At 40.6% G+C, this 15,351-nt stretch overlaps 1 protein-coding gene across 1 annotated transcript in view; it reads left to right on the plus strand.

Moving 5' to 3' along the window:
• PHC1 (polyhomeotic homolog 1) overlaps positions 1-14,914 on the plus strand; it is a 174,020-nt gene extending 159,106 nt beyond the window's left edge. The window contains exons 14-15 of the mRNA XM_081936902.1: positions 12,246-12,477; positions 13,963-14,914. Coding sequence (XP_081793028.1) covers positions 12,246-12,477; positions 13,963-14,117 — 387 coding nt within the window. The 3' untranslated portion in view covers positions 14,118-14,914. The remainder of the gene's footprint in view (positions 1-12,245; positions 12,478-13,962) is intronic.
• Positions 14,915-15,351: the final 437 nt, after the last annotated feature.

Raw genomic sequence — 15,351 nt, forward strand, 5'->3', positions numbered from 1 at the left:
TCTTGTCTATAAAGTCCCGCAATGTGGCCAACTCCGCTCAGACATGGAATATAAACGACCCGTCGGGAGTTTTGCATCAGGTACTAGGTCAATGGGACAGTCATAAGGCCGGTGTGGCGGCAGTTGATCCACCTCCTGTTCGCTAAAGACATCCGTGAACTCCGCTAAATCTGGCGGCACTGTCACCTCGGCCAAACTGGGCACCTGGGCCGCACAAACCTGACGGGTGTGGTCGACGCATTGCAAGGACGGGAACGTGATCAAGTTCTGCGACCAGTAGATTTGAGGGTCGTGCGCCTGCAGCCAAGCCAAGCCCAACACCACGGGGAAATGCAGGCCCGAAGCCACGTAAAATTGGATGGCCTCCTCATGCTCCCCGAGGATCAAGCGCAAAGGGTGCGTGGCAGCCTTGATAGGCCCAGACAGAAGCACCCAACCGTCAATGGTCTCAACGCGCCTTGGAGGGTCCACCGGACACAGAGGGACGTTGTATTTAGTAGCAAATGCTGCATCCATAAAGTTCGTGGTAGCCCCGGAATCGACCAAGGCATAGGCCGGAATTCCCTGCTGACTACCCGACAAGAGAATGCGCGCAGCTAAAATCATGTGCCGTGGAGGCCCGTCCACCTCTGTTTTGGCCTGCGCCCAACCTAAAGCCTCTCTCAGATCGGGCTCCGCCTGTTTCTCTACACGTTGTTTAGGAATTGAGGGGGAGGCCGCAGGCCGCGCAGCCCCCCCTATCCTTTTGGGGGCAAATCAAAGCCAGGTGTCCAGGATCCCCACAGTAAAAACACAACCCCCCTGCACGCCGTCTGTCCATCTCCGTGCATGACAAGCGAGGTTTGGCGGCACCCAACTCCATGGGCTCCTCCCGTGCAAGTGTAGTCTCCTGAAGGACTGGTACTCTAGTAACCTCACTTGGCGAGGCCTCCGCCTCTGCAGCCGGCTGTCAATCCGGAGGCACAAGTGAACCAACGCATCGAACGTTGGAGGCCTGCCCACCCTCACAATCTCGTCCTGCAGGTCATCTGACATGCCATCCTGAAAAGTGTCCATGAGGGCTGGCTCATTCCAAGCAGAGTCCTGACTAAGCAGCCGGAATTCGCTGACATAATCCTGCAAAGAACCACACCCCTGTTGCAAATCCTTAAGGAGTCTGGTGGCTGTTTCTCCCTTAATGGGATCTTCAAACATCAGTCTGAGATGATGAAATCATCCAGCAGGGGGCTCGGCTGAGAAAGCAAGGGAGTAGCCCACCTCGCTGCTGTGCCTGAGAGTAAGCTGATAATAAATCCCACCTTTGTCCGGTCAGTGGGAAAGTCCTCCGCTCTCAAGCTGATAAACAGCTGGCATTGTCCCAAGAACGCTGCAAACATATTTTGTTTGCCATCAAACTTGTCTGGAGTAGCCACTGGACATTTCCTTCTTAGTTGGGGGGTGGTGGTAAGCCCCTGGGCTATTTGTCCAGTCAACAAAGCCAATTGTTGTGCCAAGAGGGCATTCTCAGCATGTAGTTGCTCCATTTCAGCTTAATGGAGCTTCGTTTGGGGCAGAAGTCTAACTGTTTTCCAAGGGAGGAGTCTCATTCATAAAGACAAAGAAGAAGGAGGAAGTTGGCCATATTGGCTCAGCCAGTACAGGTGGTCAGGAAACAAGAAGATCAAAGTTCCCATGCATAGTTTAGAGAAGAATCAGTTCAGCCATCCTTTCTCTCGCAGTTGTGGTCAAAAAAGAAAAAAAATCCCCATTATTTAAGGGAAGTGAAAGTAGATTTTAAACTCTCTCAAGTTCTGAGCTTGTGTAAATTTTACATTTCTTACCCAAATCTCTTCCCATGTTTCCATCATTATTTGTTCCTCGAAATTTTGTGCCCATTTTATCATACAATCTTTAACTAATTCTGTTTCTGAGTCTATTTCTATCAATACATTGTACAGCCTTTTTATATGCATTGGGCCCTGATCCCTAATTTGTTTTATCAAGTTATCCTCACTTTGGATAATACCGAGTTTCTGGTCTTTTTTCCATCTAGCCTGTAACTGACCATACTGGAACCAAGTTTGAATTATCCTTTTGTCTCTTAATACATTCAGAGATTTCAACTGCTGCACACCTCTATCCATACTAAGGAGTTCTACATATTTAGTTAGATCTTGTTTTTGTTCTATACTTATATTCTCTATAGCCGTGATGGCGAACCTATGGCACGCGTGCCACAAGTGGCAGGCGGAGCCATTTGTCAGGGCACGCGAGGCGCTGCCCTGTCAGCTGGCCAGGGTGCATGCGCGCGCTGGCCAGCTGAGTTCACCTTTTTAAAAGCTATTTTTCGCCTTCCCCAGGCTCCAGAGGCTTTATAGGCACCTGGGGAGGGCAAAAAGTGACTTCCGGGTTGCTCGGAGGGTGGTTTTAAGCGTTCCGAAGGCTTCAGGGACCGTCCGAGGCTTCCCTGATGCCTTCGGAGCGCTCGGAGGGTGGTTTTAAGCGTTCCGAAGGCTTCAGGGAAGCCTCCGGACAGTCCCTGAAGCCTCCGGAGGGCCTCCGGGGGGTCGGGGGAGTCTCTTTTCGCCCTCCCCAGGTTCCTATAAAGCCTCTAGAGCCTGGGGATGGCAAAAAAAACATGAAAGGATGGGGGGGTCACGCATTGTGCGTGCATGCGCACTGGGGGGTCGTGCATTGCATTATGGGTGCGGCACGCCCGCACTCGACCCCCCTGCGCTCCCCCCACTTGTGGCACGCGAGCCAAAAAAGCTTCGCCATCACTGCTCTATAGCATGTCTAGGCACTCCCCACATAGGTATTTTGTTGTTTAACCTATGTTGATATTTTTTCCAAACACGCAGTAAGGCATTCCTTAAAATATGACTCTTAAAGATCTTATCAACCTTCTTATCATATATTAAGTAAGCATGCCAGCCATATAGCAAATCATAACCCTCAATATTCAATATTCTATCCTCTTTAAGGTTGATCCAATCGCTAATTGTTGCTAAAACTGCTGCTTCATAGTATAGTTTTAAGTTGGGCATTTTTAAGCCTCCTCTTTCACGTATATCTTGCATTATTTTAAGTTTTACCCTCGGTTTCTTTCCTGCCCAAATGAAGTTGTTAATACCTTTCTGCCATTCTTCCAAATTTGCGTCTTTTTTAAGTATTGGTATCATTTGAAAAAGAAATAGAAACTTGGGCAAGACATTCATTTTAACTGCTGCTATCCTTCCCAGCAAAGACAACTGTAATTTTTTCCATTTATTCAATTCTCCCTGTATTTTATGCCATAATAGTTCATAGTTATACTTATATAATTTCCCATTTAAAGTTGTAATACAAATTCCTAAGTATTTAACCTTTTTTACTATCTCACATCCTGTTACTCTTTCTAATTCTTTTTTTGTTTTTGTAGTCATATTTTTAGCTGTCATCTTTGTCTTCCCTAGATTTACTTTGAACCCAGATACTTGACCATATTGGTTAATTATATTCATTAGACCTATAACTGATTCCCCGGGCTGAGTTAAAGTTACAAACAAGTCATCCGCAAATGCTCTCTCTCTATATTCGTAGTGTCTAATCTTAATTCCTTGTAGTTCATCAGACCCACGTATTCTATTCAATAACAATTCCAGAGTTAAGATAAACAATAATGGAGATAAGGGACACCCCTGTCTTGTACCTTTTTCAATCTTAAAAGTTTCTGTTAAGCCTCCATTAACTATAATTTGTGCTGTCTGTTTCTGGTATATTGCTTTGATAGACTGCATGAAATACTCTCCAAACTGCATCCTTTGTAATGTTTTTATTAAAAATTGCCAATTGACTTGATCGAATGCTTTCTCCGCATCGAGGAATAGAAGCACTGCCGGGACCTGGTTATACTTTCCAAGTATTCCATTATATTGATAATCTGTCTTACATTACTTTTCATTTGCCTTCCCTGTATAAAACCAGACTGGTCATTGTGAATTGTTTGTTGCGCAATTGGCATCAACCTATTCACCAATATTTTAGCAAAATTTTTGTAGTCTGTATTAAGTAATGAAATAGGCCTATAGTTTTTTGGCTGGGCAGGATCCTGTTCCTCTTTTGGAATCAATGAAATAAAAGCTGTTTTCCACGATGGTGGAGTCCTGCCTTCCATTTGAATTTTATTAAATAGTTCCCTAAGAGGTTCCATCATTTCTAGTTGTAGCTTTTTATAATAAACCGCTGTCAGGCCATCTGTGCCAGGCGCCTTACCAACTTTTAACTGCTTAATTGCCAGGAGGATTTCCTCTACAGTTACAAGTTGATTCAATCTTCCCCTTTGCTCATCTGTAAGTATAAGAATTTTCTCTCTCTCCAGATATCGGTCTATATCTGACCCTTGAAGTATTTTGTCACCAGCATACAATCTGGTGTAAAATTCTAAAAAAGTCTTTTTAATCATATCCTGTTGAAAAACTTCCTTCCCTTTATATTCTACTTTCTCTATATTACGGGATCTTTGTTGTTTCCTTAACATGTATGCTAACCATTGACCCGGTTTATTGGCATTACAAAAAGTATTATGTTTAGCATATAAAAGATTAGTGGCTATCTGATTTGACATTAACATATTGAACTGTCCTCGCAGTAAAGTAATTATCTCTTTTGTCTTCTTATCTGGTTTAGACATTAACTCCTGCTCTTTTTTTTAAATCTCTTCCTCTAATTCCCTTTGTTTTTCCCTTTGTCTACGCTTATGAACATTATTCAAATTTATTAAAACACCTCTCATGTATGCTTTACTTGCGTCCCAAACCATTTCCATTGATATCCCCTTATGCATATTAAAAGCAAAATATTCTTTCAATAGTTTTTTACATTCCGTAACATTTTTCTCATATCTAAATAAATTTTCATTTAATCTCCAAGACCTACTGGGTCGGTCTCCATATTCAAATTTCATCCAAACCGGGTTGTGATCTGTTAGAGTTCTCGGGCATATCTTAGTCTTCTTTACCCTGGAAAAAAGATCATTTGTAATTAGTATAAAATCAATTCTGGAAAAGGATTGGTGCCTATCGGAAAAAAAGGTAAAGTCCCGTTCTTTAACATTCCGTTCTCTCCAGATATCCCTCAGTTCAAAGTCATCCATCATATCAAAAAAAGATTTAGGTAGTCTTGTTCGTATTCGTGTGTTTTGCAAAAGTCTCTTCTTGTCTTGAACCGGATCCAGTACTCCATTCCAATCGCCTGGTAAAACGCAGGATCTATAGCCCCATTGTGTTAATTTGGTGTGAAGCAACTTATAAAATTTTTCTTGTTGATTGGGAGCATATATTCCTGTTAAGAGAATTTTATTCCCTTCTATTAGTAATTCAATTGCAATGTATCTGCCTTGAGGATCTGCTTCGACTAGTTCAGCTTTTAAATCTTTTCTTAAATATATAGCTATTCCATTTTTTTTCTCTGGGGCAGATGCTACAAAATGCAATCCCAGTCTTGCATTCACCAAATATTTCTTGTCCTGCGTTCTAATATGTGTTTCTTGTAAGCAAATTACATCATTTTTAAATTGTCTCAAGTAGTGAAATATTTTTTTCCTTTTTTGTGGTGAATTTAAACTGTTGACGTTCCATGTTAGAAATTTAGTTGTCATCTTTGGCACACTGAAGCTTTTTAAGAGCTGCCTGGAAATCTTGCTGGGACTTCACCTTCGGTCTAGCTCCTCCCACTGCTTCTGTGCTCGTGCTTATGTTGTCTTGAATTGCGATCTGGGCTTGTTGGGACATTAATTCTTGTTCTTTACGTTTAGTAGCCGCACGGGTTTGTCTCTGTTCCATAATTTCTTCTGCTTCCTGCAGTAGGCTTGCGCCCCTAGTTTGTTCCTGGTTATCTTGCTGCCTGGGATCCTCTGTCTCTTTTCTCTCTTTGGGACCTGGAGATGGGGGGCGTCCTGCCTTTAGTACCATACTATAAAAATCTTTTTCCTTCCAAACAGAGTTGAGACGATATCTTTCTCCCATGTAGTGCACCACCAATCCGGCTGGGGTCTCCCATCTGTATTGAACCTGATGCTTTCTAAGTTCATCCACTAGAAATGCGTAATCCTTTCTGGATCTCAACATTTTGGGAGGGATTTCCTTCAGTACTGTCACATCTTGACCTGCCACTTGCAATTTATTTTTGTAAGTTGCTTGCAATATCTCATTCCTAATTTTCCTGGTACCAAAATAAATTACGATATCTCTTGGCAGTTGTCTTTGTCTAGCAATCCATGAATTAACGCGGTAAATTTTATCCATTTGCCAGAGACATTCGGCCCTTGGCTCCCCAGTTAATTGGACCAGAGCGTCAGCAAAAATCTCTCTTAAGTCTTCTTGAGCATGTTCCTTCAACCTCCTTATTCTCAAATTCCATTGACTTATATTGCATCATCGTAAGCTCCACCTCTGACTTATCCATTTTAGTTTGTGCCTTCACAAGTTTGTCATCCAACTTTATATTAGCCTCCTTAATTTCTTCCACCTTCTCATCGAGAGATGCCACGTAGCCAAATAATCCTTTAAGTGCCTCAACTATATCCTCCCTTATCTTTTGGTTATGTGTTTGAATTAAATCCTTAATTCCAGATATTTCATCAGAGACATCTTTAAAGGCACTTGTAATTTTCACCTCCGTGGCAACTGCCTGTTCTTTTAGTGCGTTTTGTAAATTATTTTGTAGAGCCTCCAGTGTCAGGATTTGTGGTTGTGTTTCCACCGGAGGTAATAAAGTCTGTAACCTTGAAGTTTGGGCCGGTGAACTGCCCGCACTCTTTGAAGTATTAAATTTTGTTTTAGAAGCCATTTCAAAATATTTAGATCAGGCTTTCAAACAGCCAACTTATTCAGTCCAGAAAGTCCAAAGAAAGTATTCTTTGAAGTCTGTCGGCCACACTAACAGGCACTTAACAAGTGCTAATCAGTTTCCCACTTCACTTTCGTTTTCAACACACTCTTTGTTCCTCTGGGGCCATTTTTTTTTGAAAAGTTCCTTTTAAGTTTAAAGAAAGAGATATAATCTACGGAGTTAAGGCTGGTACTTGCATTTGTTGATCTCCTGGTTTGCTCTGCCAGCTTCTCATTCAGATGTAAAAGAAACTTGAAGTTGCTGGTATGGACGCTGCCTTTTGTTCTGCAAATGCAGAAGCGTCCCGTGATGAGGAGATCGTCAGGCTTCCTGGGGAGCTCGCACCTTTCACGCCACAGAATTGCTCCTGGGGCCGCTGGGCGAATCTTCCCTCTGCCAGAGTGCTCACCTCCTCCCCTTTTTTCGAGGGGGAGATTTTCAAACTGCTGGACAGCTGATTTATTCTATCCTGGCAGCTTGTTACTCAAACACGGGCTGGCATTCCGAAGAGAACGTCTTCCAAGGACAGCGGCGCCACCGGAAGTCCCCCCCCTCCAATCTTAACTCCTCCAAAGGTTGAAACAGAGTCCCCCCCAAAAAAACCTGCAGAACAATCAATAGAGTAAAGACAGTAAAAGACCTGGGGAGACCCCTCACCTCACCGCACTTCAGCTGTTTCATTCAAATTGATCATTTCCTTCCAGGCTGCGTTCGGCGAAGCGCGCGGTGGCATTCCGCGAGCTCCCTATGCTTTCCGGCTCCTGGGGCAAAGCTGGAGACCCCCCCCCCGTGGCCACTGCTGTTCCCGGGGTCCCAGCAGGCAGCCCCTATGGCAGGGCGCCCCTCCAAGGCACCCTGTGCTCCCCCTAGACTTCAGGGGAGCCCACCGAAACAGCGAGAAGGTGGACGCACGCGACCGTCGCCTTCGGCTGCTGGAAGTCGTCCGGCGTCATAAATATTTTATAATCAGCATTTAGCAGTGAGATTGGCCTATAATTTTGGATCATTTGTTTTTCAGTGTTGTCTTTGGGAAGTAATGTCATCAGTGCCTCCATCCAAGATTTTTGTGTCTTAGCTTGTTCTAGTACTTCATTATACATTTCTAATAATATGTTCTCTAATGATTTTTGCAATTCTTTATAGAATTCTGCTGGAATTCCATCGGGACCCGGGTTTCGTTATTTTTTTGTTTTTGGATTGCCCTTTTTAATTCTAGCCTCGTTATTCTTTCATTTAGTGTTTCCTTTGTTGTTTTCGGTAAGGTTGGAAGATTTCTCTTCTGTAGGTATCTTTTAATATCCTCCTCCTGGCTGGAGAGTTCATTCCATTTATGTTGATTGATAATAACTTAATTTCTTCTTCCATGTTATTATTTATACGTAGTTGTAATTCCTCTCCTAGGTCTTATCTCTCATTGCGTTCTCGTCCTTGCACCCTCTTTCCTGGTGTTCCCTTTCCATCTGTTCTCTTACTTCTTGGTCCAACCTCTTTCCTTCTAGTTGTTGTTCTTTCTGGCTTTTACTTTCAATTTCTTCACTACTATCTTGTTCTTCATCTGCTGCTAGGTAATGTTCATAAAATTCTTGCACCTTGTCTAGTGAATCGATTCTGATTTTCTTTTCTTGCCATGAGATCAACATACCTTAAGGGATAAGCCATCTACAAATTATTTTCTATTTAACCAATTGTGAGGATAAGAAATGATAGCTCCTTCTTTGTTCTCTTTGTTCTGGGTACCTGTTTCAGAGTTAGGATTTTTTCCCCTTTATAAGTCAGTGATTCATCCCTTATCCTCCTATACACATCATCTCTGATTATTTTTCTTGCAAATCTCACGTGGACTTCCCTTGGCCATTTGTGTCTGTGTTGCATAATTGGTATGAACTCTATAGATTTCATCTATGTCATTTTGCATCTCCTGTTAACTTTCCTGCAGTGCGTCAGCCAGCAATTCTACCATGAGGTCCTTCCTCCTTATTTTCTATATTTTGAAATCTCAGGAAAAAGGTTAATTTCTCCATTTCCAGATGTATTATTGCCTCCTCCAGATCCCTATTCGCCACCATCCATCTTTCTCTTACTGCATCTAGATTTTTTTCAGTTTCTAGCTTCCACTGTCTTTATTTTCTGTTTGTTTCTGGCTATTATCTCCTGTATTTCTCCCATTCTGTTGTCCAATTTACGATTATCTCCTTTGTTTGTTATTGACTCCTGTTTTCATCATCACTTCTTGAATCATCTGTATCATCGACTGTATATTCTGTAGGTTCACTGTGGATCCTGATTTTCCACCACCCAACATATCTTCTATTGATCGCTGTCCCGATGGGGAAGCTGTCATCGGAATTGTTTTTTTCCTGGTTTTCGTAATCATAATTGTGCTCGTCATCTTCAAACTCTCAGCAAAATTCCTTCACAATATCATAAATCACCTACTATTTATCTCAAAATTTCCCTTCTCTTACATATTCTTCTGATCTACACATTCATCATGTATCCATTATTTGTTCAAAGTTTTAAACTGTAACAATATACAGGTGAAACTCGATAAATTAGAATATCGTGCAAAAGTTCATTTATTTCAGTAATGCAACTTAAAAGATGAAAATAATATATGAGATAAGACTCATTACATGCAAAGCAAGATAGTTCAAGCTGTGATTTGTCATAATTGTGATGATTATGGCGTACAGCTCATGAAAACTCCAAATCTACAATCTCAGAAAATTATAATATTACATGCAATCAATAAAACAAGGATTGTACATAGAACAATATCGGACCTCTGGAGAGGCACATACTGTAAGATGCTTAAAGTCCAGTATGAACTTTCCACAGTCTGTGTTGATTTGGTAAGCCATCTGCTGGTGTTGGTCCACAGATGTCATCTGCTGGTGTTGGTCCACTGTGCTTCATTAAGTCCAGGGTCAACACAGCTGTCTACCAGGAGATTTTGGAGCATTTCATGCTTCCTTCTGCAGACAAGCTTTATGGGGATGCTGACTTCATTTTCCAGCAGGACTTGGCACCTGCCCACATTGCCAAAAGCACCATAATAATAATAATTAATAATAATAATTTATTAAATTTCTAGACCGCCCCCTCTCCCCGGAGGGACTCGGGGCGGTGTACAGGAATAGATTTAAGACATACAAACAATCATACACATAAATAAAAATCAGATTAAACAACCCCTGTACAACCTGGTTCAATGACCATGGGATTACTGTGCTTGATTGGCCAGAAAACTCACCTGACTTGAACCCCATAGAGAATCCATGGGCATTGCCAAGAGAAAGCTGAGAGACATGAGACCAAACAATGCAGAAGAGCTGAAGGCCGCTATTGAAGCATCCTCGTCTTCCATAACACCCCAGCAGTGCCACAGGCTGATAGCTTCCGTGCCACGTCACATTGAGGCAGTAATTGCTGCAAAAGGGGCCCAAACCAAGTACTGAGTACATATGCATGCTTATACTTTTCAGAGGTCCAATATTATTCTATGTTCAATTCTTGTTTTATTGATTGCATGTAATATTATAATTTTCTGAGATTGTGGATTTGGGGTTTTCATGAGCTGTACGCCATAATCATCACAATTATGACAAATCACAGCTTGAACGATCTTGCTTTGCATGTAATGAGTTTTATCTCATATATTAGTTTCACCTTTTAAGTTGCATTATTGAAATAAATGAACTTTTGCATGATTTTCTAATTTTTCGAGTTTCACCTGTATAATAAATTCATATAAAAAGTACAGTTCAGAGATTATAATTCTTATAAATCTTTATAAATATGCAGCATATGTGGTTGGAGAAAATAATACCTTTGCAAACAGATTTGCATCTCATCCATTGCAATTATATCTTTGAAAGTATGCAGTTAATGATAAAAAAGAACTATGCAGTTAATATTGGAAAATTTCAAAGTGTTCAGTTTATATAGAGAAGAGATAATAAATGCTGAGTACCTGTGATTTGTCTCCTCTCTCTTTAGCATAACAAAAGGAAAAGCTCCGCTCTTTCCAATAGAGTGCCAACAGCCACGCTACTCAACTAAACTCATAAAAGTAAACTTTTTCAAAGTAAAACTTGTTTCTCCCCAAGCCCCTTCTTTTCTCTATTCATTCATTTCCCTGTGGGTACAGTTCTATGCTTATTTAGGTTTTTTTGAACTTTTGAGGAAATTATTGCTGGTCATCGGTGAGGAGATAGTTATAGTGATAGCATTTAGACTTACAGTCAGGTCCAGAAATATTGGGACATCGACACAATTCTAACATCTGTCCCATTACCTTTGGCCCCTTAACAAGTGGGAGGCACATATGCAGACTGCTGTAAGTCCTACACCGTTCACCTGAGTTGGATGTACATACCCTCAAATTAAAGCTGACAGTCTGCAGTTAAAGTACGTTGTATTTGTTTCATTCCAACTCTATTGTGGTGGTGTATAGAGCCAAAGATGTTAGAATTGTGTCGATGTCCCAATATTTCTGGACCTGACTGTATATATCGTTTCACAGTTCTTTACAGCCCTCTCTAAGCAGGTTTACAGAGTCAGCATATTGCCCCAAAATCTGGTTCTTCATTTTACCAATCTCGGAAGGATGGAAGGCTGAGTCAATCTTAAACTGGTGAGAATTGAACTGCAGAACTGCAGGCAGCTAGCAGGCAGCAGAAATAGCTTGCAGTACTGCATTCTAATCACTGTGCCACCACAGCTCTTATCTCATCTTGCAGGAGCAATTTTCCCAAGGAGCCACATGAGAAATTGAGACTGTTGTGGAGAGCTAAACCAATACATTGAACTTAATTCTGCTGCTCTTATCCATTTCTTGCCAGCCAACTAAAGGACTGCACTCAGCTTCTTCTCCCACCCCTGCAGTATGCTTATTTATTTTATAAGTTCCCAATGACCTCATGCAGGCTGGACAAGGACAGCCAAAGGGCCAGATGTGGCCCAGAGGTCATAAAATGCCCACATCTGTCATATACAATAGCAGCTTTTCAGTTCATCAATACATGTATTAATTATATATTTTAATTTCTTAAATTTTCCATTTATTTAATTAATTTAATCCATCAAAATGTTTCCAAAAAAAGTTAAAAAGCTCACACTCAAGCCACCAACCATCCCCAGGGTTTTGTACCACTCCTTCATGGATCCTCTCAGATCTTCACAGTCTTCTAGAAGGCCAAAAGACTGAGGGCCAAGATGTTCCATAGAGTAGAGATATATGTATATTTAATAATATAATTTGGATACCCCCTTTTTTTTACTTTCAATAGAAGGAGTTACAAGGTTTTACAATGCAAGGTTTTACAAACCTTTTTTCTTTCCTTTGTATAGAGTTTTTATTCCTCATGCTCTGTTTTGTGATTTTGGATTTGCAGGGCCAAGAAGATTCAAGCAGAGGATCTGATAATTCTAGTTATGATGAAACACTCTCCCCCACCTCACCGGGACCTCTTTCAGTGAGATCTAGTCATGGAGAGCGAGACCTTGTCAATTCCAGCATGACTCAGCCCATTTCTGACTTGCATGGTATCAATCCAGTTTTCCTGTCCAGCAATCCTAGTCGCTGGAGTGTGGAGGAAGTATATGAGTTCATTGCATCCCTACAAGGCAAGTCTGGTGTCTTTTCTCCCATGCCCTGAAGAGGAGTGGGGTAAATGGCTGTATATTGGACACCTAAATATTGGCATTAATAAGGTGTTGGTATATTTGAAATAGCAACTATATTGGGCATGACATTTTCCTATATTGTGAGAAATACTGGGTTTTCCTGCTTTGGTGCTGCCTTTTTCTCAGGTTCAGCATGACATTTAGCATGAATGACAACACCTAACTTCTCCCTCTCCCTCCTAAAAAGGTTGGAGTTGGGCAAAGGGAAGTGTTAGAGGAGGCAGTTCACAAAAGGAGCCTTCCTTCCACACAACTGTTATTGTTGGAGCGATCTTTCCCTTAGATAGATCTAACAAATATACTATTTGCCTATATCTAGGAACTCTGAAAGGGGATATTATTTATTTATCCTTCTATCCTGTATTATTTTTATACATAAGGTAGCAAACTGACAAAATGGCTTTATCTCATTAAATTCTAGTTTTGTCAGTGAGTGACAAAAGCATTATCTATGCTTCTCATCTTTGTATGGAAATAATATAGGGACTTTGCAGGGGCGTAAGATAATTAATCATAATAGAGCTGGAAGAAACCTTAGAGGTCTAAGGTTTCTTCTAATCCACACACACACACACCCCTGCTCAGGGAGACCCTGTACCATTTCAGACAGGTGGCTGTCTAATTTTCTTAAAAACCTGCAGTGATGAAGCACCAATAACTTCTGAAGGCAAGCTGTTCCACTGGTTAGTTGTATTCACTGTTGGGAAGTTTCTCCTTAATTCTAGTTTGCTTCTCTTGATTAGTTTCCATAGTTTCTTGTCTTGCCTTCTGGTGCTTTGGAAAGTCAGTTTACTCCGTTTGTGACAGCCCCTCAAGTACTGGAATACTGCTATCATGTCATCTCTAGTGCATCTTTTCTCTAGACTAGCCAAACCCAAATCCTACAGCTGTTCTTTGTATGTTTTTGTCTCCAGGCCCTTAATCATCTTAGTTGTTCTTCTTTGCAGTTTTTCCAAAGTTCTTTTTTGTAATGCAGTATTCCGTGTGTAGTCTTACTAAGGATTTATAAAGCAATACTTATACTTCACATGATTTGGATTCCATGCCTCTGTTTATACAACCTAGGATTGTATTAACTTTTATGGCTGCCACTGCACACTGCTAACTCATGTTTAAGTGATCATCCATCAGGACTCCAAGGTCCCTCTCACAGTTACTGTTTTTGAGCCAGGTTTAAACACAAATGCAAGATGCGTGAATCACAGCAAGTGGGAGCACCTAGTATGGTATTAAAGTCTGTAAAGCTAAACTGAGTCAGAACTGGATGGGAGAATAATAAATCCCAGATTTATGGTAGACCAGACTGGGAAGTAAAAAAGGAAGCAAACTGATTCTTACAAATATAGAGTTAATCCATAAACGCTATTAAATATGTGTATGGTTTCTATTTCTCATAAAATTCTCTCTGGTACTTGAATCTATTAGGCTGCCAGGAGATTGCAGAGGAGTTTCGCTCCCAGGAGATAGATGGCCAGGCCTTGCTTCTGCTAAAAGAAGAACATCTCATGAGTGCCATGAATATCAAATTAGGTCCAGCTCTCAAAATCTGTGCCAAAATCAACATTCTTAAAGAGACTTAACACTGGAATGAAGATTTTATTTCTTTCCTAGCTGTAATGAATACACTAAATGCAAGAAAAAATTTCTTTCACAAGCTTGTATCATGATACTTGAGGGAGGAATAACTCCCTTGGAGGCCTTGAAACATCTTGTCAAAAGCATAGAATATCTTCTGCTGTGCTATGAATTGTTCCTGACGGAAAAAGGCAAAAAAAAAAAGTTCCGTGCTGAAGCTGTGAATCTTTCCTATCAAGTTGCTGGAGTCTCATATTTTTCTCCCAGTAGAATCATTCTTTCCACATGGTTTCAATTTTCAGGGGAGCAATTGGTACTTAATCTTTTCTCTTGCTAAAGGCTTCTGTTTGGATCAGTAAAGAAATGTTTTAAATGCCATCTTTTCTAATTGAAGTGTTGATTGAAGGTAAGTAGTAAATTGATTTCATATAGAATACTGGAGGGAACGTTAATTGAATATTAAAGACTAGAGCTGGCCCAGGTTTAATGGGACTCTCCAGAAGACATTACTTCTGATAATACCATCAGAGGGTTTAAATATTTTTAATTCCACTTGTCTCTCTTGTGGTATTTGGAGAAAAATTACTCAAGAGCCAAAGGAGAGTCCAACGCTATTGAAGCTCCAAGTGTTTCATCCTGCTTTTTAAAAAATTGTCTTCTTTGGTTTTTGTATCTTACCCTTTCCCTTATGAGAGCGCATATGGGACAAACTTTCTATCAAGTTTGTATCTTCTGTCCAAAGCCTGTTTATTTTTGTTTATTAAGCAAATTATTCAGTAAAAGGAATGCTTCGTAAACAATATTGCAATCTTCCTGTTGTCTGATTTTTCTCACTAACTTTTGCACAATCAGGTTTGCAGCTTGTTTTGAATTCTCTCAAGCTTTGTTATTATTCCATGAATTTAAAATTTAGAAATGATTTTGTGATCTATTTGTAAAAGTAGAATGTATATCTATACAAAATATTTAAAATGCAAAGCTCACCTTGGACTAGAAGAAGGGTTTACAATGCCAGCATTGAAAGGTTTTCTTTGTAGAAGTGCAGTTTTATCAGTAAGTTGTTTTTCTATATTCATATCTACTATGATCCAAATTATTTCAGCTTTCAACAAATAAAATAATGTATATGGTATATTTCAGCTTCTAGACTTAGCCCACACTTAGAGTTTTTCCAGCCCTATTTCCTACCATTGAATCCTGCTCTTTTCATTTGATTTAGGCCTGTAGGATGTGTAAATG

Source organism: Natrix helvetica (genome assembly GCF_964273705.1).
Source record: "Natrix helvetica genome assembly, chromosome: 1".
NCBI classification, from domain to species: domain Eukaryota; kingdom Metazoa; phylum Chordata; class Lepidosauria; order Squamata; family Natricidae; genus Natrix; species Natrix helvetica.